Source organism: Megalobrama amblycephala, linkage group LG8 (genome assembly GCF_018812025.1).
Source record: "Megalobrama amblycephala isolate DHTTF-2021 linkage group LG8, ASM1881202v1, whole genome shotgun sequence".
In the NCBI taxonomy this organism is placed as follows: Eukaryota; Metazoa; Chordata; class Actinopteri; order Cypriniformes; family Xenocyprididae; genus Megalobrama; species Megalobrama amblycephala.
Genome location: NC_063051.1, coordinates 33694668 through 33721075, shown reverse-complemented (window position 1 = coordinate 33721075; position 26408 = coordinate 33694668). Strand labels below are relative to the sequence as shown.

The window sequence follows — 26408 nt, the reverse complement described above, 5'->3', positions numbered from 1 at the left end:
ACACGCTGGACAGTTACATTAGCACTAAAGTGTGGCGTACATGCCTTCATTAGAATGGGCATGCTGAATACCTCTACTCACCCCTCTGACACTGAATACACACACACACACAAGTTCATGAATATCTCTTCAGATGCCAGAATAGGCACATGGACTGAAATCCAAACAGACACATGAGAAAAGAGTCAAGGTCTGACTTTTCTTTGTGGAGCTGGCCGCTGGTCAGAGGATGTGTGAAATAAACAATCTACTGAGAGATGGCATTGTGACCTGCTGCGAGGGGAATAAGGTCATGTTATCGACGTGAAATGTAAACACATCTACACACAAGGCTATATTTGCGCATCTCGCTGTGTGTGTGTGTGTGTGCTTCTTTGCTACAATGAAACCACAGTCCTTTAAATGACTAGAGCATTTTTGTAGCATACATGTTACGTAATTACTGTGATGAGTCCTTGAGACTGTTCTTCAGGGCTGTGGAAAGTAGAAACCCCTTTGGTGCTTACAAAACAAACAAACGAAATGTTTTCCCCTCATGATAGAACTAAATTACTGCACTTCTGTGTGGCCCTACTGAGAAAGCAAGTGTTGAAATGAATCAGCTTCTGCAGCTGAGACTTTACACACTCTGAGACAACAGACAACCACAATAATCTGATTACTCATCCCTCATGTGATTAGCCGCCACAAGTTCTTGAAGATTCCTAGTGCACTATACTGTTAACAAGAGCACATGTAAATGCAAGTAGCTCGATCCATTCATGCCCACATACCTCTCAAACAATTAAAGGGATAGTTCACCCAAAAATGAAAATTGTTTCATCATTTACTCACCCTCAAGTCGTTCCAAAGCTGTATGAATTTATTTCTTCTGCTGAACACAAAAGAAGAATGTTGGTAACCAAACAGTTTCCCATATTCTTCTTCATACAGGTTTGGAACAACTTGAGGGTGAGTAAATGATGAATTTTCATTTTTGGGTGAACAGTCCCTTTAAGACAGCATTCCCGACTTACAAAATTACTCTATAACAAAAAAGTATTTTGATTTGTGAATTTAAAGTTGGCATGAAACGGAAGTTGCGATAATCTTTTCTTCTCTATTGTAAAATATCCAAGCTTCTTGACCAAGAAAAAGTTAATTTAATTTCGTCCATCTGGGAATTGATTGTGATCGTTGAGGTTTGCTATTGGTCGATCTCATGTGAGTGACAGGTTGTCCCGCCCTCACTCCAGTAAACGCATCATCAGAGAAGAGAAGTAGTGGGGGGTGGGGGTTGAGTTATTTAAAAAATAGTAATGTGCACAAATAAATCATTTATAAAGAATACTGCAAAATACATAAAAAAAAAAAGAACTGTCCATTTTGATTTCATTGTGACTTCAAGTTAAATTAAATGAGTATGTCAACTCAGCTTCAAAACAGAAATGATCTCTCTCTCTCTCTCTCTCACTCAAACACACACACACACACACACACACACACACAGGAAACAGATTTGTTGATGTCACAGCACTGGGCATGTCCATAAGGTACTGACAACACTAGAGGATTATCAAAGCTTGTCTTTGCATTCACTCTGTTTCTTTACTCATTCAGTCCTTCTTTTATTTAGAACGAAACGGCAGGTGTTTGAGGAAACCCCAGACAGAAGACTGTGGTAAAGTCATAAAGGTAAGGACATAAATAAGATGCAGGTGCCACACTTTGTGAAATTGTAACCATGAATAGCACACTTCACGTTCGCACCGAGTGAGCTACAGATAGTACTTAAGTTAATCCTGCTGTAATGTAACAAACCCTTTTAAGCTGTAGTGTATGTATAGTAAGTTACATTTTGTGAACTTTTCGAATAAAAGAAGACTAAAATGGGCAGATATGGGTTAAATATCTCTGCATAAAAGAACCAAATGTGTATTTCCGAGTGAATTTACCGAGCATTGGTTGGCCATGGTTGGTAAATGCGCACCAGGTGCACGTGCGTTTGGCGTTTTATTAAGCGTTTGTCGAATTCGTTCTCATGGGAAATTCTCACAGTTGATAGGCATTACTCCGCTTTGCCTCGATGATCAGCGGCAGGGAGGCGTGAAGTAACGCTCACGCCCAGTTATGATCGAGCAAACAAGCACCAAACACACCCAAAGGCGTTGGCTACTTTATTTTTAATTTTCGTCACTGTCAAGATAGGTACATTTTATTAATTAAGCTGTTTTACTCCAGGTGGGAATTTGTAATCATTTTTGTTTTACTCCAGGTGGGAATTCAGCTGTAATTTGGACATCATTTGTAATGGCATGTTCCATGAACAGGGCCTGAAACCCCTTAAAAACACTTTTCAACAGTTATCAAAGTTTTGTACATGTTGGAGTGAGCTTTAAAACCTTGATTTGTGTCATTTCGTTGTTTTAGAACATTAATTAAACATATTCTTAATATAAAAGTTCTAGCTTTCAATAAGAAAAAAATGCTCCATGGTGGGTAACGGTTGCAAATTTCAGAAAATCAAGTTAGTTTGGTCCCAAATATTGGTTTGTATAAAAATATTTGTTCATTTTTCGTCCACTCTACCTTTTGTAACAGAGTTGAACGGTTTGATGATTGAAATCTACAAAGCATTTTCTATTTTGGTAAATTTTACAGTTTATTCCTGTGATGGCTAAGCTGGATTATCACAAAGTCCTTTGCAAATCATTCTAATATGCCGATTTGGTGCTTAAGAAACATTTCATATTGTTATTTCATATATTTTGAAAATGGTTGTGCTGCTTAATATTGGAAACTTTTTTTTTTTTCCTCCTTCTTCTTTCCAGAAAGGATTCTTTGATGAATACCCAGGTGAAAAAAAGTAAATTTCTATAATATACTTAAAGTGCTCTATTTTTGTGCACTAATTTTGTACTTAATATACTAAAAACGAATCTTTAGTACTTCTTAAGATCATCTTAAGAACATCTAAGTGTACTCAACTGTGCTATTTTGAGACAGCATTAAATATTAACTAAAATGTGCTTTTAATATACTATCTCTATATTTAAAAAATGTATTTAGTTACCACTTGTAGTACACTATGGGTTCAAATGTACTATAAGTGGCATCTAAATACATTTTTTAAATACAGAGATAGTATATTAAAAGCACATTTTAGTTCATATTTCATGGTGTCGCAAAATCGCACAGTTGAGTACACTTAGATGTTCTTAATATACTAAAAATTCATCTTTAGTACTTCTTAAGTACAAACGAAAATAAAGCACTTTAAGTATATTATAGAAATTTACTTTTTTCACCTGGGTAGAAAGTCCAAAAGAACAGCGTTTATTTGAAATGTTTGGTTTTTTTTTTTTTTTTTTTTAATTTACAGTTACTTTTGATAAATTTAATACATCCTTGCTGAATAAAAGTATTAATTTCTTTAAAAAAAATCTTACTGGCCCTAGATTTTGAATGGTATTTGTCAGCTGTTTTGTAGTTTGGGAGAAAATTAAAGTTAAAATTAAAATAATTCTATTCATTTCTAAAGTTGGGTTTTATTTGAAGGGGGTTTAGAGGCAATTAATGTGTTAAAATTAACAACATGAAAAGTAGCTATTTTTAAAGTCAAAGCTAATTCAAGATATCACTGATTTAATGCTCCAATGAACATGGGTTTAACATGCTTTAAAAAGTAAAGCCACTACAGTAAAATCTGATTCCATTTCTAAAGGGTTCCCAGTCGATGGAACATACCTGGAAATTTCCCCTGCACAGCCCTAGCTGAGACACTGAGAGGCTTTTTCACACAGGTTAGTGATGCGATTCATCAAAGCATTCTGCCATGAGTGTGTAACAGTGGATGCCATAAATGCCTCTGTTCCAAAGAACTACTACCAGAAAGGCAAATCCATGAGTGGTTGTATCCGGATGGGTTTTCTCCTATATTTCTAATTGGATAAAGAGTGTGCGGTGTTCTCTGAATGACCTAACATCTCATTTTTCTGCTTCATCAATAGGACAACCAAAAATCTACAGTGTCATCTGTCCTTCATACTACCTAGAGCACACACCCATGGATCCCCAAGAAGATCTCATAGACAGGGACATCCCTCTGACTGTTCTGCTCCCAGGAGGACAGGAGGCCACAGCCACAGTGCATGGCAGGTGAGAGAAAACGAAAAAACAAAGGTGATACATACATTCTAATCAATCCTTTCATTGGAATGACTGTCAGGTCATGTTTTATTTTGGCTATATGTGTGTGTTTGCGCTTACAGTAAACCAGTTATGGATGTTCTGGTTGCGTTGTGTGCTCAACACCACCTCGTTCCATCAGATCATGTCATCAAGCTTATCTCCACAAATCAAAACCACATCAATTTCAAACCCAACTCCATGATTGGATCTCTTGAGTTTGAAAGAGTTGTCCTGCAAACTAAAGGAAGTGATGCTAACAAGAAAAAACCTAATATTCCTGTGGTAAGTCTGATCAAAAGCCTGATTTTATATCCATATTATTTCATCATTTTATTCTGATTTATTTATTTATTTTTTCTCCAATTATCAAGCAGTTCATCAAGGGTTCTGTACCCATTTGGTGCATAAAAAGTGCATAAAGGCATCTAAATTGTCATACTTGCATACCATATTGTTCCAAATATAAGACAGTATTTTTTTCTTGGAAATACATCTGAAAAATTGGGTTGTCTTATATTCAGAGTCTAGACTTTTACATGTCAATGATACACCCACAACAATAGGGAGCGCCAAATACGTGTAAAACGAATGTGCCCCCCAGGACTGACAAACGCAGCAGAGTCATCAAACAACTCTCATTAAGCAGCCAAGAAATATGGTGTCAGAGTGTAATGTTAGAAGATGGCAAGCCCAAAAAGTCTTAAAAAGCTAGCAATCAAAGAAAAGCTTGCTGCGGTCCTAAAAGTGGCCTCTTTGAAGAAACTGACAGGCAAGTGTGTCAGTACGTAGCAGAAAAAGAAATGAGGGGCTGCCCATAACCAGAGCTGTCATCCAGATGAAGGTACTCGATATTGCAAAAGACACGTTTGCCTGTCAATATTTGCATTATTAGCATTACACTGCAGAACAAGTCTTACCCAGAGCTTGCCTTCCAACTTCAGGGAGAAACTGCTGTCTTTTCAGCGCTATGTGATCGGCCTAAGGAAAAACATTAATTTCCCCTGGATCAGATACATAATATGGATCAAACGCCTTTTTTTTTTTTACATACTAACATCTGTCACTGTACATAAAGTCTAGAAATCAGTCATTGTGAAATCTACAGGAAATGAGAACTACAGGTTATTTTTATGGTATGCCATAAAAATAGTGTTTATTTCTGAATGTGATTATTGGTACATTTTACCAGTACAGGTGCTGGTCATATAATTAGAATATCGTGAAAAAGTTCATTTTTTTTATTGTAAATTATTTTTAAAAATGAAACTTTCATATATTCTAGATTCCCCTACATACAAAGTAAAACATTTCAAAAGGTGTTTTTTTTTTTTTTTTTTTTTTTTTTTAATTTTGATGATTAGAGCGCACAGCTTATGAAACTCCAAAATCCAGTATCTCAAAATATTAGAATATTTCCTAAGATCAATCAAAAAATGGATTTTCAAAACAGAAAAGTTCAAGTTCTTTAAAGTATGTTCATTTGTGCACTCAATACTTGGTCGGCAGCACATATTACAGCAAATGACTTGCTCCTAGCACAAATTACAGCATCAGTGAAGTGTGGCATGGAAGTGATCAGCCTGTGGCACTGCTGAGGCACTATTGAGCCTTCAGATCATCTGTATATTGTTGGATCGACTGTTTCTCATCTTTCTCTTGAAAATATCCCATAGATTCAGGGGTCAGGCATGTTGGCTGGCCAATAAAGCACAGTAATATCATGGTCAGCAAACCACTTGGAAGTGGTTTTTGCACTGTGGGCAGGTGCTAAAGTCCTGCTGGAAAAGGAAATCAGCATCTTCATGAAGCTTGTCAGCAGATGGAAGCATAAAGTGCTCCAAAATCTCCTGGAAGATGGCTGCATTGACTTTGCACTTGATAAAACACAATGGACCAACACCAGCAGACATCACGGCCCCCCAAATCATTACTGACTTCAGAAACTTCACACTAGACTTCAAGCAGCTTGGATTCTGTGCCTCTCCAGTCTTCCTTCAGACTCTGGGACCATGATTTCAACATGAAATGCAAAATTTACTTTTATCTGAAAAGAGGACTTTCAACCACTGTTCACTGTCCAGTTCTTTTTCTCCTTAGCCCAGGTAAGATGCTTCTGACGTTGTTTTTGTTTCAGAAGTGGCTTGGTAGTCCTTTTCCTGAAGATGTCTGAGTGTGGTGACTCTTGATGCGCTGACTCCGGCTTCATTTGACTCATTGTGAAGCTCTCCCAAGTGTTTGAAACGGCTTTACTTGACAGTATTCTCAAGCTTGTGGTCATCCCTGTTGCTTGTGCACCTTTGCCTACCCAATTTCTTCCTTCTAGTCAACTTTGCATTCAATATGCTTTGATACATCACTCTGTAAACAGCCACCACATTCAGTAATGACCATCTGTGACTTACTCTCTTTGTGGAGGGTGTCAATGATTGTCTCCTGGACCATTGCCAAATCAGCAGTCTTCCCCATTAGTGTGGTTTCAAAGAACAAGAGATACCCGGAATTTATACTGTAGGGATGGTCATTTAATGAAACACAAATGTAAATATTCTAATATTTTGAGATACTGGATTTTGGACTTTCATTAGCTGTAAGCTCTAATCAACAAATTAAAAAAAAAAAAAAAAAAAACTTTTGAAATGTTTTACTTTACATGTAGGAAATCTAGAATAAATCAAAGTTTCATTTTTTTTTTTTTTTATTTACTATAAAAAAATTAACTTTTTCACGATATTCTAATTATATGACCAGCACCTGTATTTACCATACTTTAAATACAAAAATTAAAATATGAAAGGCATATTCATAAGGGGTTTTAAAATATGAAAAATACAGAAAAATTCTTCAAATAAAGCATTTCCTTTATAAAAGCCAAGATTTGGTTCTTCAAAAGGAGGGGGGGTGGTCGTCTTATATTCAGGGTCATCTTATATTTGGAACAATATGGTTGGTAACCCAAGTGTCGTTCATTGACTGCTTCATGAATGCTGCTTATTCAGACATCATACTCTTTTCACAAACTAATTTTTGCATACTATAAAGTGGAGAATCATGCGTATTGTGATACAGGACCTGTCTTCGTTTGCTGATCATTGTAATAAGGTGTGTTTTGGATTCTGGGATCAGTATGGGTTGCTGGTCCCCAGCATGAGAAGTGAGAGTGCTGTTAGTGTGGTACCAGCCACACCAGCTCAGTTTTGCTTTAGAACAGCATGACTATGCTGATCCACCAGCTAGACTAGCACTTTACCAGCTGGACCAACATGGAATTCATGCTGGATTTTTCAGCAGCGATGTCTTATGTCACATTAGACCTGTCATTAAAAGTTTGAACTAAAAATTGAATTTTCCAGGCAACAGTTCGTCTTCTGATAAACTACAAGAAGTCCCATAAGGCAGTAGTACGGGTCAATCCAACAGTGCCGCTGATTGAGTTAATGCCCACAGTGTGTGAGAAGTGTGAGTTCAACCCTGATTACACCATCTTACTAAAGACATATCAGTCAGAGGAACCCCTGGATCTCACCAAAACGCTGAATGACTATGGAGTCAGGGAGCTTTATGCCAAGGAAATGAAAGGTTAGTAAAAGAAAGGGAAAAATAGGGCTGTTTTAAAGCACAATAGTGTGATTATGTAACACTGTTGCATACTACAATCAATGTACTATAAAGCTTTTGTTGCGTACTAAAGTAATAGTAATCCTTTGTAGTTGAGTTTGATTTTTTTTTTTTTTTTTTTTTTCTTAAAGCGGTACAGACGAATCTTCCTGTTGACCCTGTATCAACTCCTAAAGGTACCAATCTCCAGTTCATACAACCACAAAAATATAATTGTTAATCTGCCCTTTAATATAGCACTGAGCCAACAATTTCTGCACTGCTCAGATTTGTCCACAAAAGTTTTATGTTTGATCTACGAGGCTCTTTTGTGTGTGTCCAGGTGGTGAGGAAGAACCGAAAACACCCGTCAAAGAAAAGAAGGGAAACAAAGGTTTCTTTGGTTTATTCAAGAAGAGCAAGAAAACATCTGAGCAGGTTTGTACACCTGTCAGTCTGTCTGGTTTTGCAGTCTGTGCAACCTGCTGGTTGTCATATTCAGGAAACGATGAGGGGAAGATCATAACTGAACTGTAACACTGTAAAACACTTGTGCAGGTCCACCCATCTGTCTCTGCATCTGTTCATCTTTCAGCTTGCCGTTGCATATGATCTCATGTTTATGGACATTAATTCAGTGTGCATATTGAAATTATATTCCTGCTGTTTTTTGTTTCTTCAGGCTGTGACTGACAGTGCTTCAACATCTCCTGAACTGAACGGCCAATGTGCGGACAGGGTGAATGGTCTTAATGGCCACTCAACCTTACCCACGGTCCCTGCCGACATGCCAAAGAAGAGACCTGCTCCACGGCCTCCTGCGACGGCGTCCCAGAGTGTCTGTGGACTTCACACCAGAGACTTTTCCGACCTACCAGAGAGTGACCCTGCTGGAAAACAGGTGGGCATGCTGTGGGCATCTCCATACCAGTCCAAACCCGAATCAGCTGGCGTGGAATTAATGTGCTGATCAGCTGGTTTAGCAATGAAACGGAGGTTAAAACGACACCATTAACATCTGAATTGTTTATTAGCATGCATTAGTGTTATTTTAGTATTATTGATATATGCTATTATAGTATTCATTTGATTATTTTGAATTGATTTTTGTTTCTATATTTTTAGCTTTCATTTTAATTTGTCATATTGTTGTGCTTTTATCATTTTTATTTATTATTTTAATATTTGTACTTGGCTTTATTTTTATTTGTTAGTTTTAGTTATTTTAGTACTTAAACTTATTTCAGTTAGTTGCCAAAGAAACATTTTTAATTTTTAACTTTCAAGTATGTTTTTCATCTAATATTATTTTTATTTCAGCTTTATTTGAATTAAGGAAATTGTTTTAAATTTCATTTTTGTTAACGATAACAACGCTGGCATGCAGTGTGCGGTTCTACTGATCATAAGCCAGTTTTATTGTTATTTTAACAATAGTGTAACTATTAAAATAAAATGGTATGTGTATGTTTCTGTGACGTTCTGAATAGCATGCTATTTTTCTGCAATATGTATCAGGGTTATTATCGTTAACTAAATCTATTAAAAAAACTTTCTTGAAATAAAAGCTAAAATAAAATATATAAATATTAGGTAGAAAAACTTTAGAAGTGTTGAATTGGAAACTAACTGAAATAAGTTCAAGCACTAAAATTACTAACTGGAAAAAAAAATACTGAACCAAATCTAAAACTGAAATAAAAATAAATTGAACCTAAATAGTAGTATTTTAAAAAAACAAAAAGTAATAAAAATGACATAAAATAAAATGAAAACTAAAAAAAGCTCATTCAAAATATTCATATACAGTATTCTGTGTACAGTATCCTATAAAAGTGTATAAATTATACTGAAATAACACATACTCATTATTTGATAGAATTTTCACTCATGATATTTTCAAAAAGAATGTAAATAATTTCTTATGATCAATAAATTAAACAACTGTTTTTAATTCCCATTTGATGATTTGCTGAATTTGACAAGCAATGTAATGGTTATGTGACAACTACAGCATATTATTGTTTAAAATTGCATAGTGCGTACCGTTTCACTTTAAGGGATGTATTTACTTTTGTATGCATGAAGCAGTATGTTAGTATTTTATTCCAAACCTCTATGTACTTTTCTCAGGGTCAGCTCAGTCGTATATCTTCCACTGAGTCCTCCCTTAAAAGGACTAAACGGAGAGCTCCGCCCCCACCGTGTGATGGCCCCGCCCCATCTGATTCAGATAACAAAGGTATGCATTCATTTTTAAGGAATCTTATTTCTGCCACAGGACAATAATTAAATAAATAAATAAATATATATATATATATATATATATATATATATATATATATATATATATATATATATATATATATATATATATAGATATAGATATATTATTTTATTTTATAAGTATTCTAGTTTATTTTTAGTTTTCTTTGGCAGAAACAAGCTACAGTTTGTTCATTAGCGTTGCAGTTTTCTGTGTTTATGCATTTGTGAATACATGTGTGCCTGCTAATGCTGGTTTCCTTAGACGCCAATGCTTTAAAATGTTAGCATAGAATCAAGCTCGAACAAATGTGAGCATAAAAAGGGCAGTAACTACAATATATATTGAGGAGGACAAATCTCCCCCAATAATAAATGGCCAAGTTACCCCCCACCCCTCCTCCAATAATTATATGACTGTTGGTTTAATAGTTGGCATAACCCAGCTGTTGGATTTAATTATTTGCTCTTGTTTTACACTGTCCTACCAGGAGGGGGCGCCTAACAGGCAGCACATCCTTTGCTCCGCTTCTCCTCCATGCTTGCTTCTGTTCCTGCTCTCGTCGGTGATGGGCTATTTTTCCTCTGTTTTTACATCGCCTTCATGTCTTATGCACATTGCACTGAACTCTGTCTTGTTCTGTTGTTTAATTGGCTTCCTTGTTTAATGTCACTTTCTCTTGCTTACACCGTATAAAGGTTGAAATGTAACGTGACGTGCCCTTTTCACCTTGTTAGTTAGCAAACCGTAGTAGTAGTATTCTAGAGGATAAACTAAAGTAACACACTCAGGACAATAACAGTCAGTGTCAATTTATGACTTGGATAAATGGGTTTCATTATAGTGTTCTTAAAGGGATAGTTCTCCCAAAAAATGAAAATGACCCCATAATTTACTCACCCTCAAGCCATCCTAGGTGTATATGACTATATTCTTTCAGACAAATACAATCATAGTTATATTAAATAAAGTCCTGGCTCTCCCAAGCTTTATAATGGCAGTGAATAATGGATGAGATTTTGAAGCCAAAAAAAAGTCCAACCGTCCATCATAAAAGATATCCACGTGGCTCCGGGGGGTTAATAAAGGCCTACTGAAGTGAAGCGATGCGTTTGTAAGAAAAATATCCATATTTAAAACTTTAAAAACTAAAATAATTGGCTTTCAACAGACGGTTGTATGCATCGATTTACGGCGAAAGAGTGAACTCTGACCCGACATAATGACAAACGCGGAAGCACAGAGCAGGGGGCAAAACAAAACACCGGTCACGAATCAGAAATGTCGGAGGATTTCAATAAAAGAGAAGAGGAGCTTGAGTTTTATGATGCATGGATGCACTTTTATGGGCTTCAAAATCTCATCCTTTATTCACTGTCATTATAAAGCTTGGGAGAGACAGGACATTAATATAACTCTGATTGTATTCGTCTGAAAGAAGAAAGTCATATACACCTATGATGGCTTGAGGGTGAGTAAATCATGGGGTAATTTTCATTTTTGTGTGAACTCTCCCTTTAATGTAAAGTCATTCAGTGTTTATCAGGCAAATCTGTAGCACTTTCTCATAATAATTGTGCCTTAATTCTGAGTTGTGTTTGGCTGCTCAGTTAGACACAGCTCCCAAGATGGTTGTAATCAGTCTATGATATTTTTATCAACATAATTGCATTTCAGCTTTATTAAATGTCAATCAAGTCAGGTCATAAGGGATGCTTTTAAGAATTACTCTTAAATTATTCACATTTTAGGAATTCAAAATGAATTCATCAGCCTGAAATAACTCACTTTTTTTTAATTAACTGTTTTGTTTTTTTTGCTTTTTTTTGTTTTTTTTGCTTTTTGTTAGAATCATTTTAATGTTGTTATATTTGTCTTTAATGTTTTTGTGTGCTTGTCTTTTGTGTTCTTTTTCTTCAGAATTTCATTAAGTTGTTTTTTTTTTTTTGCCAAATTAACTTTTGAAATTCAATTTGCTAATACTGATTCATATCTGAATAAATTAAATTAAAATATATACTGTACGCTGTGCTGTTTGTGTTGTTCCAAAGTGCTGAATTAATAGATTACAGATGAGATGGTTTCGCAGATAAACACACGACACACTCGTGAAAACAGTTCTGTGTCTTTGCCATAACAATTTGTTTCGCTTCAGTAGAGGAAGCTCAAGGGGACAACAGGCGTTCAGACAAATACAGAGCTCACATAACTGACCGCTGCCCTGCAATCACTAAAGTTATGAGCGAACTCGTGGAATCTCTGCAGGCACGGCATCAGAGAACGCTGTCTTCTGCAAAGTATGTTCATTTTGTCTGCATACAGTTATTCATGATTTGCACTTCCTTAGAAATATAGAAATATACTCTAAAGTTAATTTTCTGGATGGTTTCAGTCAGATAATAGCAGCCAGGAAACCATTTCACTATTTTTTTTGTTCTTTTTTTTTTCCTCCCCCCTTTAAATTTGCCTATTCGATTTCCTCTGTAGTTCTTCTATATCACAGAATCAATCAGCAGAAGATTCTTCTACGGGTGTGTTTTCTGAGCATCACACCCCTGAGGCTGAGCTTAAGGCACTTCCTGGCTGTCAGCTGCTGAGGAGTCCCTCTGAGAGAGAAGGTTTGACCACCTTCACCGTGATTCCCCAGAGACGTCAACAGAGCAGGCAGTGCTTTGAGGCGCCACTAACCTTACAGACACCTGACGCTGCTAAAGCTGAAGAAGACCCGTGTCCTGGAGACCCAGATGCCCTTGAGACCCCTACCGTAGAGCTTTTGGAAGAAGTCCCATTGGAAATTTTTATAAATGAGGGTACAGGTTCAGACAAAAGTGAGCACTTATCAGAGATTGTACATCTACAGCACCTGGAGAAAGAGAATCAAGCTTTGATGGACATTGACAGCGAGAATTTGGAGCTGAAAGATGAAGAGGACCAATGTAATACTTATCCAAAAAACATTGAGCTAGAGAGTTGGGGCCTAAATAATCTAGAACATTTTGATAGTAAGATAAATAATCTAGAATTAAGAGACAGTTGGTCTAGTCTTTCAAAACCTGCTAATAAACTTGCTGACACGACACCGATCGATCCAACAGACCTTGATGAGCGAGAGGAGATGGAAGAACATGCTTCGGTGGAGAATGAAGAAGAGAAGGACTGGGAAGAGCGATACAAAGAGAGGAGAAGGAAGTTCCTAAATGGTGACGATGGTATGAAGCGATTTGATGTTTGGGGAAGAATTCAAAGAGAATTTACAAACGTGCAAGAAGAGAACACAATGCAAGAAATGGATTTTCCCTCACCGCCACCACCTGTCCGCTGGGATGAGAACAGCAGCAAATACAAAGAGGATATAGAAAATGGGAGTGAGCAAGAAATACAGTCTGTGATGAAGACCTTGAGCAAGGGGCAAACTTTGATCTGAGTGCTAACTCAAAGCCCAAATATGTGCCTTACCCGCACTACTCTACACAAACTAACACTAAACCGAACACCTCCGGTGCTGAAAACGATTGCAGCTTTACTCCAGAACCTCATCAAACCTCCTTTTTATCTAAATCACATTCAAGCGTTGACCCTTGCCCTCCAGCAGCAGTGTCTCTCTTTGCCTTGGCTGTATTTCAGAGGGCTAAGCGTTCCAAACCAGGGCTGGATCCCAACTGCTCTAGAAGGTGAGAGCTGCCCATGCACACTCACAGTGAGTAAAGAAGATCACTGAAATATTAATAGGTTATTAATATTAATGAAATCATCAACATTTATATGCATGTTGTGAATAGTTACAGAGAGTAATTGCCAAATTACATTCCACATTCAAATGTCTTTGCGTTTCATTGTCAACCAACTTCTTGACCCTCACATGTTTGATGGAACTTATTGGGCCAAAACATACACTACTGTTCAAAAGTTTGGGGTCAGTGCATTTTTTACAATATTTGCATTCAGCAAGGATGTATGAAATTGATCAAAGGTGACCGCAAAGAGACTTATAATCTTACAAAATTTCAAAAATATGACTGTGAGCAGCAATTATCGGGGTTCAAGCGTTTTAAGGCCTTTACGCACATGCGTAAACCATCTTGGCCATAGATGGAAAAGACCATTTACAGCAAATACAGGCAATTTTGGACTAGTTCGCCAAAGTTGGCTTTTAAAGCAGAACTAAGTAACCTTTTTTTTTTACCTTCATAAATAGTTTTCTAAGTCCTTACGATGGTTAATGGACTTGTAGTGGTGCGTTTGAGGCGAGCACTAACCCCCTCTGGCACGTCTACGCCAGAATACAGCACTTGCAAGTTGAGCTGCACCGACCCGAAACAATCTCGCCTCATGTTCACGTTCACTCGAGAGTGACAAAATGCTTTACGGTAATTCAAAAACAATGTATATATTATGACTTTATAAGACAATTTCGAAAATTACCCACCTCCATCGAGTGTACTGTATTTGCAAATTACCCACCACCTCTTTCTTGTACTGTATTTGCAAAACTACTGCTCTGGTGAGCGTTGTAGTCGTTGTTGTCCAGAGCTGCGCTTGGAGTATTTACGACAGTGTGATTCACTGAAGGAAAGTGTAGGGGGAGCTTCGCAAATCTTACTGAGTTCCGCTTTAAAATCTCCAATGTTTAACAAACGATTCGGTGGACAGCGGCAGTCCTAAGTTGCTTAGAATGAGGAGTTCTACCATGTGGTATGAATGTCACAGGAGTACGTGAAAAATTGTTCAGATTGGCCTTTGTTAACCTTGTCTGATAGCTGCTCAAACTTCAGTGGCCAATGGCGGACATGTTTTTTGAGATGTGTCAATGTCCCCATAGACAGTCAATGGCACCTTGGACGAAGACACTGCATGCCAATTTTCAGATTGATGGTACTAAAGTAGTTATAGCCATTTTCATGTTTTTTTACCTGTTATAGCGCCACCAAGTGGCCATTCGCCACATCCATTTTTTTTTAAATACTGTTCTTTCTTCACATCAAAGAATCCTGAAAAAAAAAAAAAAAAAAAAAAAGTTTTGATCAAATTAATGCAGCCTTGCTGAGCATAAAATAATTTCAATAACATCTTACCAACCACAAACGTTAGAACAGTAGTGGTGTTTATCTTTTTGTCCGACAGGAAACTAACAGGACAAAAAGGATGTATAAGCCTCTTTCAAATGTATTGGTTAGTTCATTGTTGCAAGGGCAAGGTGTGTCTGGTTCAGGGAATGAGGGGTGTGTGTGTGTGTGTGTGTGTGTGTAGTTTGTAATGTAAATGACGTCTGACACTCATAATAGTCTGTTTATTTAATGGGCATCTTCCTTCCTCTAAGCATGTTTTATGTATGTGTATTGCACATGTGTGTTTATAGTTATTGATGCATTCTTTCATGCATTCCAACGTTCATAACCTGAGTTTTGTGTGTCTTTATGAAATTTGAAATGATTACGTAATCCAGTAATAACTCAACAAAACATGTAATACAATGTACTGCATGTGGTTTCCTGAATGACTGATGTGTGCTAATCTTTAGAAAAGGGGTTTTAAACCTTGGTCTGGGGACTCCTATGGGGTGCTGAGGGGTCCATAAAAAATTACTAAATGTATTTTTAGTTTTAATTAATTTAATGTTTTACACCCTATTTGTTAAAGGTGCCCTTGATTCAAAAATTGAATTTACCTCGGCATAGTTAAATAACGAGTTCAGTACATGGAAATGACATACAGTGAGTCTCAAACTCCATTGTTTCCTCCTTCTTATATAAATCTAATTTGTTTAAAAGACCTCCGAAGAACAGGCGAATCTCAACATAACACTGACTGTTACGTAACAGTCGGGGTGTACGCCCAAATATTTGCATATGCCAGCCCATGTTCCCAACATTATGAAAGGCATTAGACAAGGGCAGCCAGTATTAACGTCTGGATCTGTGCACAGCCGAATCATCAGACTAGGTAAGCAAGCAAGAACAACAGCGAAAAATGGCAGATGGAGCAATAATAACTGACATGATTCATGATAAGATGATATTTTTAGTGATATTTTTAAATTGTCTTTCTAAATGTTTCGTTAGCATGTTGCTAATGTACTGTTAAATGTGGTTAAAGTTACCATCGTTTATTACTATATTCACGGAGACAAGAGCCGTCGCTATTTTCATTTTTAAACACTTGCAGTCTGTATAATTCATAAACACAACTTCATTCTTTATAAATCTCTCCAACAGTGTAGCATTAGTGTAGCACTATTAAACTCATTCATAACCAAATGTAAACATTCAAATAAACACTGTACTTATGTGATTAGACATGCTGTATGACGAACACTTTGTAAAGATCCATTTTGAGGGTTATATTAGCTGTTTGAACTTTTTTTATGTTTTTTAAGGCAAGCGCGAGCTCCGTGGGCGGAGAGCACGAGCAATTAAAGGGCCAGCAGCCCTGAATCGGCTCATTTATAATGATGCCCCAAAATAGGCAGTTAAAAAAAATGAATTAAAAAAAATCTATGGGGTATTTTGAGCTGAAACTTCACAGATACATTCAGGGGACACCTTAGACTTATATTACATCTTTTAAAAAAAAGTTCTAGGGCACCTTTAACATACAGTATTTACCAGATTTGATGATGTTACAGTTTCATGGTGAGATTCAAATGAGTTAGATGAGTTTAACCACAATTATTTAAATTTTATTAAAGGTACGTTTACACGACAATGATGTACTCATCGGGGGGAAAAAATTCCTTTGCGTTAACCTTGTACAGACGACAATGTTGTCAAAATGATTCCCGTTCACATGGATCCACGAAAAACAACTAAAAATGCTGTATTCTGCTGCCAGGCCAGTAGTTGGCGATGTCACTTTGTAAAGAAACACTACTCGCCTATAGACTGAACACATAATCCGCATGCACATGACCTCACCGCTTTCACAAATTTCAAAATTTGCTTTTTTTGTAGTTTACACTGAGACTGTAATGGTTCCATTTTCAAAAACTTGCGCTTTGAATTCCTTTTTCAAAAGTTTGCATTTTCAGGCCCCCAAAATGCCATTATCATGTAAATGAATAGCCAAAAGCATAAAAATGTTTTTAGTTGAAAACCGTGTCATGTAAGCAGCCACTAATTTTGCTTGAAAACAAAAAAGTTTATAGATCAAACGGTGAGTAGAAAAAAATATTTATTTAAAGGAAACCACATTTACATTATATTTCAATAATTTGCTTTAGGCTTAGTATATATATATATATATATATATATATATATATATATATATATATATATATATATATATATATATATATATATATATATATATATATATATATATATATATATATATATATATATATATATATATATATATATATATATATATATATATATATATATATATATATATATACGTCTGCCAGTAAGTGTCTTGCAGAAAGATGGGACTTACTATGGTGTCTTTTTTTTTTTTTTTTTTTTTTCCCTTCCAGGTAATTGATGGCCGTTCTGAACATGGGATTGTTCATTTGACTAGAAAGAAGATGATGTTTTCTTCATCAGAATGAAGAGCAGGACACACTCCTGATATTTAAACTCCTCATATCTTATATGATTATTTGATTCTGTGTTTTTAATCCTTATGAATATTTTGGTTGGATAAACGCTTCACCTGCGTTTTCCTGTTCTGTCATCTGATTTTCATGTGTCCTGAGAATTCTTTCAGAAAATTTGATATTTTCCTGCTTTTTAATTGACTCTCACAGGAATAATATTATACCAAGAGTAAACTTTGCCCCAAACAAATACACTTGGGGGGGAAACATGCATGTATTCATATATGTATATATTTTGTATATTAATGAAGGCTTGTTTTTTCTAAGCTTTTTTGTTTTTCCAAAGAAATTATTCCTGAGAAACCTGCCAAGATACTATTTTTCTATATGTTGTCTTTTGTATTTTTGAGCACAAGTAAATAAAAATCTGCTTGTAAAATTCACAGGCAACGTATGATTCATCATTCAAATTTGGAGAAAAATCATAGCAAAGACGGAGTTGGTGGTGATGTTAAACTCCAAATAACACCATAAAGTGTTATGCTGTATGACTACAGATGTCATCCAAAGCAAATGCACTAATGGAGAAATTCAGGTTACACTGAGGAGTTCTTGTTACAGTGTAATTATAGATTTAAGTTCTGAGTACATGTACTTACAATAGGGTTAGGGTTGGATTTAGGGTTAATTGCATGTAATTATTTGTAGTTATTACGATAGTAACTACATGTAACGTAACAAAGGCACTGTAAAATAAAGTGTTACAGAAATTAATGTAATCATTTACTAAAATTTTGCTGTGCACCATTATGTGCTTTTGCATATTCACAGCAAAAACCACGCAACTATTATGCTGAAGTGTTGTGAATGTTTTTTATGTGAATTGATTGCTATGTAATTGGTAGTGCGTTCAAGGTGCTAGATGGTTGTTTTTTGGTTTAAAGGTGCTAAAGAGGATGTTTTGTTTTATACATTTTTGCAATATTACTTGAAACTGTCCTTACTAACTGATAAAGGACTATTTATTAGGTGCACTGAAAGGAATAATATTAATATACATAATCTGTGCACGAGGTAGGGCCTTAAAAACATCAGCCAATCGTTTACGCGATTGGCCCTCTGGCTTGTCAATCACTGCCGTGACGTTCCTTGTGAGAGACGTGCGCGGCTGCGCGCTCCAGTAACTTTCCACACTCCACAGGCGCTGCATGCAATGTTTTTGTCCGGAGACAGGAGTAACAACTGCAGATTATGAGTTTCCTGCGGTGAGTCCGACATAATGAATCCACTAACACGACACGGCGAATGCCGGTGGTAAACACTCGTGTTCCAATACTCGTGCACGAGTTTTGGGAGGCGTTCCCTCGATGTGAGCTGTGAAGGAGGGGGGTTGTTCTTACGCATGCGCTCATTTCAAAAACTCAATAACAGTCTTTGGTTTCTCAGTCGACGAAAAGATCCTCTGTATCGCCTTTAAGTCCACAAAATGATATACTTATCCTTAGATATGGCTAGGGTCCCAGTAAGTACAGTAGGTATATAATACTTGGAGAAAGCAGTTAGCATTCCCATTCATCTCAATGGCATTTGCTCAGTTGTTGCATAAACTCCTGGAAGTACATGACCTGGAGGCTGCCATCTTCATTCAGAGATAATATTGGCTTGTAAGCTCATTTAGTGTAACTGTTAGGATGTTCACTAGGGGGCAGTATTTACCAAGAGCGATAAGTGCTTGTTAACCATGTATTGTGCATGTGTCTTTTTGTCACAGGCATGCCAAACACTTTTTCCCTCTCTGATCCTACTGTAACTCACATACTGTACCTTGCTGCCCCTTTCAACTCTAATTTTCTTAATGATGAACACAAAGGTCAAATCACAGAGGAGAGCTTGTTTTCATCCAGCGACGCAGTGTTTTGTGTGTTTTTAGATACCATCCACTTTCTGCTAGTAACATTTTTTCTGTCTGTCAAGACAAGTTTTATAGACATCATAAAACTGAAGGAAAAGCTGTCGGTGTAGCTTTATTCTCTGGGCTGTCAAAGACATCAAAAATGATGAAGTTTATTTATCTTCCTGGCTTTTTGTTTGAAGAGGACTCTCTCAAGGCCGCAACAGCCTGCAGAGTGGTTGCATCTCCACCTTTTAGACCTTCAGCCATTTCAGATTTTCCTTCTCTTATTTTCAAGGCGTGTTTTCCTGCCCTCCGAGACACCTCTCTGTGGTGTATAGGAATGGTTTTTCAACAGGCATGGCTGATTGAATAGGACCCCGCTAAGCACAATGAGGGGCTTTTCATCAAATTGGGCTATTGAAACCTAAGAGTGGCCGTAAACACCGCGGGAATATGTTTGCCATAGCCGGTTGGGGGTTAGGTGGGATTTATTGGTCATCTGACCTATCTATGTTTTCTATTTTATAAGCTAGTTTGAACTATATGTGTTTAAGTATGCTGAGGGAACTGATTGAAATGCTCTCGCATTAAAATATGCACCTTGTGCAAAGTCCACTGGTGGTGCATGAGATGGAGGAAGCGTCTAGTTCTCCCTGGTGGACTGGTGCCTTTCTCACCTCCTTCATCAGTATTCCGGCAAGTTTGTGGCATGCATACTTCCTACTGGTCACTGAAGCCAGATCAGCGCTCCCCCAACCCCCGCGCAGCACAGACACGCCCGGCGAGAGCAACGCGCCACGCACAGTCATGAATACTGATCACCTAAAGCCCTAATTAACAATCAGAGCCAAACTTATTTACATAAAGTCTGTCTCAGATGGAACAGGCCTCAGATGAAGCTGTCAGACAGATATCTGCACTTAAAAATCCAGTGAAATCTGTAAGACTTTGATGGGTCGTTGAGTTCAGTGACACAGCAGCTTAAAAGTAAGTTTTGGCCTGTACTATATTAATAATGTACATAGTCCATATTATAATATATATTATCTCTGTGAAAATGAATTTAAAATATATATGCACATGATAATTCACACACACACACACACACACACACACACACACACACATATATATATATATATATATGCGCCTATATATATATATATATATATATATATATATAAAATGATGTTCACAAATAAATCATTTATAATAATAACTGCAATATTCAATAAAAAAGTCAAGAACTGTATATTTTGTGGTGATTTTATATATATATATATATATATATATATATATATATATATATATATATATATATACCCACCTGTTAGTGGGTGGGATATATTAGGCAGCAAGTGAACATTTTATCCTCAAATTTGATGTGTTAGAAACAGGAAAAATGGGCAAGCGTAAGGATTTGAGTGAGTTTGACAAGGGCCAAATTGTGATGGCTAGACGACTGGGTCAGAGCATCTCCAAAACTGCAGCTCTTGTGGGGTGTTCCCAGGCTGCAGTGGTCAGTATTTATCAAAAGTGGTCCAAGGAAGGAACAGTGGTGAACCGGCGACAGGGTCATGGGCGGCCAAGGCTCACTGATGGCTGGCCCGAGTGGTCCGATCCAACAGACGAGTTACTGTAGCTCAAATTGCTCAAGAAGTTAATGCTGGTTCTGATAGAAAGGTGTCAGAATACACAGTGCATCTCAGTTTGTTGCGTATGGGGCTGCATAGCTGCAGACCAGTCAGGGTGCCCATGCTGACCCCTGTCCACCACCAAAAGCGCCAACAGTGGGCACGTCAGCATCAGAACTAGACCACAGAGCAATGGAAGATGGTGGCATGGTCTGATGAATCACTTGGATGGCCGGGTGTGTGTGGATCTGCTGTTAACATCTTGGTGCCAGATACCACAGCACACCTTCAGGGGTCTAGTGGAGTCCATGCCTTGACAGGTCAGGGCTGTTTTGGGGACCACATTAGGAAGGGGACCATATTATGAAGGTGGTCATAATGTTATGCCTTTTATATATATATATATATATATATATATATATATATATATCTCCTCAAATATGATTGGCTGAGAGGACTTTCAGGTCTTTTTTCAATTTTCTCAGAGCTACGACTTGTACCATGTGGCCACTGTACCGCCTGACCACTGCAAATTTTAAGGAATAGTTCACCCAAAAATAATAATTCTGTAATCATTTACTCAACCTCCCCCCAATCCTGAATTTCTTTCTTCTGCTGAACACAAAAGAAGATATTTTGAAGAATATGGGTAACCAAACAGATGATGGAAGTCAGTGGGATCCATCAACTGTTTGGTTACTGACATGCTTCAAAATATCTTCTTCTGTATTCAGCAGAAGAAAGAAATCCATACAGGTTTGGAACAAGTTTTGGGTGAGTAAATGATGACAGAATTTTCATTTTTGGGTGAACTATCCTTTAAGGTGTGTTTGACTTAAAGCAGCAATCTGCAAACTGATCGGTGTATGACATCAAAGTACCACTAGTGCAATTCTAAAGTATACTGAACTTTATTTATGGCAATTACGTGAATGCAGCACTTCTACCAGCATCACCATGGGAACTGTTTCACCATTTGTATCACTCCACTTGCAGCATTTCTCACAGCGAGTGTCATGGTGGAGGAGTGAACCCACTATAATTTTACAAATACTACTGTTGTGTCACGGAATGTAGTTTTAAGTTTTTTTAAGGTGAGAATGTAGTGTTTAAACTTCAAATATGATATATAAAATTATTAATAAATATAGCGCCCAATCAAAAAACTTCTACGTTTTCTGAGATGTGAGCTCCAAGGTGTTAGTGGTCACTTAAAACAGCAGTCTTGTAAGACGCAACCAAACTGACCAGCATTGTCATGGGAAATCCCCATAACCATTGAAAGTATACTACAGCAAAGATATCGCTTTCCTCAGTGTATTATGAATTTGAGATTGACCTGAAGAATGAATACTGTATCAGATGCAGGTAATCACACTCGCTCATTCCATCTCTCTCATAATCTTTATAGCATGCAGCTGATTTTGCACAATACTTTTACTTATAAACTTTTAGTACTTTTACTTAGTGTGCATTAGTGCCTCCCCACTTTTCAGTGTCATTGAAACGTAACATTACAAACTTTGATTGGAAGTAAAAATATATTTGAAAATCAGACAAAAATACAAAGGTATAAGACTGTGTATAATTGATTAAAAAATGGAGCATAATCGATTTAAAAATGGAGAAATATAAAAATAGTAATATATATATATATATATATATATATATATATATATATATATATATATATACAGGTGCTGGTCATATAATTAGAATATCATCAAAAAGTTGATTTATTTCACTAATTCCATTCAAAAAGTGAAACTTGTATATTATATTCATTCATTACACACAGACTGATATATTTCAAATGTTTATTTCTTTTAATTTTGATGATTATAATTGACAACTAAGGAAAATCCCAAATTCAGTATCTCAGAAAATTAGAATATTACTTAAGACCAATACAAAGAAAGGATTTTTAGAAATCTTGGCCAGCAGAAAAGTATGAACATGAAAAGTATGAGCATGTACAGCACTCAATACTTAGTTGGGGCTCTTTTTGCCTAAATTACTGCAGCAATGCAGCGTGGCATGGAGTCGATCAGTCTGTGGCACTGCTCAGGTGTTATGAGAGCCCAGATTGCTCTGATAGTGGCCTTCAGCTCTTCTGCATTGTTGGGTCTGGCATATCGCATCTTCCTCTTCACAATAGCCCATAGATTTTCTATGAGGTTAAGGTCAGGCGAGTTTGCTGGCCAATTAAGAACAGGGATACCATGGTCTTTAAACCAGGTACTGGTAGCTTTGGCACTGTGTGCAGGTCCCAAGTCCTGTTGGAAAATGAAATCTGCATCTCCATAAAGTTGGTCAGCAGCAGGAAGCATGAAGTGCTCTAAAACTTCCTGGTATATGGCTGCGTTGACCTTGGACCTCAGAAAACACAGTGGACCAACACCAGCAAATTAAATGCCACCTCAAACCATCACTGACTGTGGAAACTTTACACTGGACCTCAAGCAACGTGGATTGTGTGCCTCTCCTCTCTTCCTCCAGACTCTGGGACCCTGATTTCCAAAGGAAATGCAAAATTTACTTCCACCAGAGAACATAACTTTGGACCACTCAGCAGCAGTCCAGTCCTTTTTGTCTTTAGCCCAGGTGAGACGCTTCTGACGCTGTCTGTTGTTCAAGAGTGGCTTGACACAAGGAATGCGACAGCTGAAACCCAAGTCTTGCATTCGTCTGTGCGTAGTGGTTCTTGAAGCACTGACTCCAGCTGCAGTCCACTCTTTGTGAATCTCCCCCACATTTTTGAATGGGTTTTGTTTCACAATCCTCTCCAGGGTGTGGTTATCCCTATTGCTTGTACACTTTTTTCTACCACATCTTTTCCTTCCCTTCTCCTCTCTATTAATTTGCTTGGACACAGAGCTCTGTGAATAGCCAGCCTCTTTTGCAATGACCTTTTGTGTCTTGCCCTCCTTGTGCAAGGTGTCAATGGTCATTTTTTTGACAACTGTGAAGTCAGCAGTCTTCCCCATGATTGTGTAGCCTACAGAACTAGACTGAGAGACCATTTAAAGGCCTTTGTAGGTGTTTTGAGTTAATTAGCTGATTAGAGTGTGGCACCAGGTGTCTTCAATATTGAACCTTTTCACAATATTCTAATTTTCTGAGATACTGAATTTGGGATTTTTCTTAGTTGTCAGTTATAATAATCAAAATTAAAAGAAATAAACATTTGAAATATATCAGTCTGTGTGTAATGAATGAATATAATATACAAGTTTCACTTTTTGAATGGAATTAGTGAAATAAATCAACTTTTTGATGATATTCTAATTATATGACCAGCACCTGTATATATTGCAAAATATGCATATATATTGAAATATTTAATTATTATAATGACTTATTCATGTTTCTCTATATTTATTTGTATTATTTATTTGTATTATTATTAAAACTGTGGTGCATGTAACTGTAGAACATGTAACAAAAACAGATGTATTTCATGTATTTACATTACACTAAAGGTTGAAATGGCCGGTGTCCCCTTCTGTGTAATTTTTTCCCACCGTGTCTGATATTAAAATCAGCGTGACACTCTTTGCAAAAGGTGTGGGAATTGTCCATATGGCTTCAAGATTAAATTAAATTCTTCCGTCCAGCTGTTATACAAATTTACATGTATATTTTGTTTATTTTCGCAGGAGCACCACAGAGTCTTCTTCTCCCATTTCTACCAGTGATGCATTATTCAACTTCTCGCTTCTACTACCTGCGCAGATATCAACTGCGTAACTGGTTTGTAGGTTGCCAGGTTGAGGGAGTATGAGGTCTCTGTGGAACAAAAGTGGGCGTTTCTGTATTTGTGGGTGTTTTCAGACTGGTGGGTGTTTATATATCATGCAATGAAAATGATCCCCTTCACCCGACCCCACCCCTAAACCCTACCCACACTCTGACGTGGGCAAATCAGGTAACGTTCTCAAAAACGCCCCTCTGTTTATGGCCTCGCCCATCAATCATTAATCTCCTGCAGAGACATGTACTTGGGTTGAGGTCACTAATGTGTTGAAATTTGTATGATGTGTCGATTATGTGAGTAGAATGCGTTTCATACAAGATCTGGCAACTGGACAACCTTGGAATAATATATTGATGTGATTACTCATATAACGATGTTTGGGCCATACAAATTATGGGAGTTTCCTGGGATAAATAACAAAACGTTTTTACTTCCGGAACCCGACTGTTGCACTCTATAGCTTTTAACTTCAGGCTCGGGCTCAACTGTTACACTGTCAATTTGAGATTAGATTCTGCGGCAGAAGGAAGTAGTTCCACACAAGAGGGTTTTTTAAGACACACCCGTTGTTGTTTCTTATTTATTTACACATTCGTGCCATCAAACTGTTGTATAAACGCAATATCAAACTCGTAGTCTCGCAGCATATGGTTTTAAAGTATTATTTTACCCACCTGTGTACTGTATAAGCAGTAATAGTTTTCATCTGAAGGTATGCCTGACCTTTCCGACTGTCCACAAATGTCAGTTAGGCTTTCAGGCTCAGAGCTGAGTTTCTCTTTAACATTGCCTCCCACAATCTCTGACATTTCCTCTGATGTCACCACATTCTAACCCCCACAATGCTGTGCGGATGGCCTCTCCTCCCTGCCCTTACCCAGAAAGACAGAGAGAAAAGACAAACAGACAGACACTATATTTAGTCTAGAAATGGACAATAGAAGCAAGCAAATGTTGTAATCACAACAAAGTTTCCCAACCTCATGCAACTTCTTCACATTTAGTCCAGTTTTCTTAAACCATATACAAATATTGCTGGTTGTCTGTGTTATTTTCTTTATTGAATTATTTGAATCTTGCTTATACTGCTTTCAGATGTGTCAATGTTTTTGAAATGAAAACTTGCCTGATTTTTTTTGAATGAAAAGTAATTAAAACAACTCTAAATGTCAAGGTGCTCTTTCTTTTCTCAGTCTCTTTCATTGTTTATTCTTTCCGTTTTTCATTCTGTCAGATTATCTCTCTTTCATTTTCTCTGCTATTTGACACCAGGGTCATTAACATGTCACGGCTTCACTGGCTAATATGCAGAAATATTCGTAATTTATGCTAAACTTGTGCCTTTTATGCGAAATGATAATCGGAGACGGGGACATGAGTGGCTCTGTAATTAGCAAACATAAGAAATGTGGATTAGAATGAGATGATGTTGAGGTTGGAGAACGGGGGCTTGAGTTTTTTTTCCACACAGTGAATGCATGGTGAATTTGTCTGAGATGTCTTAATATGAATTCTCATGCACATTACATATGCTTATAGTTTATTTAATATACAGTGAC

The 26408-nt window shown here is 37.0% G+C and overlaps 1 protein-coding gene across 6 annotated transcripts; it reads left to right on the top strand.

Annotated features, from left to right (window-relative positions):
* The first annotated feature begins 1436 nt into the window (after window positions 1-1436).
* Window positions 1437-18007, top strand: cobll1a (cordon-bleu WH2 repeat protein-like 1a). Of its 6 annotated transcripts, XM_048200756.1 has the most exons (13): window positions 1437-1532; window positions 1616-1674; window positions 3704-3782; window positions 3990-4137; window positions 4251-4452; window positions 7521-7746; window positions 7917-7961; window positions 8108-8202; window positions 8447-8665; window positions 9898-10006; window positions 12186-12327; window positions 12518-13701; window positions 17502-18007. In XM_048200756.1, the coding sequence occupies exons 4-12, from the start codon at window positions 4046-4048 to the stop codon at window positions 13452-13454; spliced, it is 2067 nt and encodes a 688-aa protein (XP_048056713.1). In that variant the 5' UTR covers window positions 1437-1532; window positions 1616-1674; window positions 3704-3782; window positions 3990-4045; the 3' UTR covers window positions 13455-13701; window positions 17502-18007. The 6 variants fall into 6 exon arrangements, with proteins under 6 accessions (XP_048056713.1, XP_048056718.1, XP_048056712.1 ...); XM_048200761.1 differs by lacking the exon at window positions 1437-1532 and having other exon boundaries at window positions 1539-1674; window positions 12189-12327; XM_048200755.1 differs by lacking the exon at window positions 1437-1532 and having other exon boundaries at window positions 1539-1674.
* Window positions 18008-26408: the final 8401 nt, after the last annotated feature.

What these genes read in the sequence shown, in the direction of transcription:
- cobll1a (XM_048200756.1), top strand. Translation starts at nt 4,046, where the DNA reads ATGGATCCCCAAGAAGATCTCATAGACAGGGACATCCCTCTGACTGTT. An exon ending in AAAAACCTAATATTCCTGTG is followed by an intron (nt 4,453 to 7,520) that starts GTAAGTCTGATC and finishes TGAATTTTCCAG; the next exon opens with GCAACAGTTCGTCTTCTGAT. An exon ending in CCCTGTATCAACTCCTAAAG is followed by an intron (nt 7,962 to 8,107) that starts GTACCAATCTCC and finishes GTGTGTGTCCAG; the next exon opens with GTGGTGAGGAAGAACCGAAA.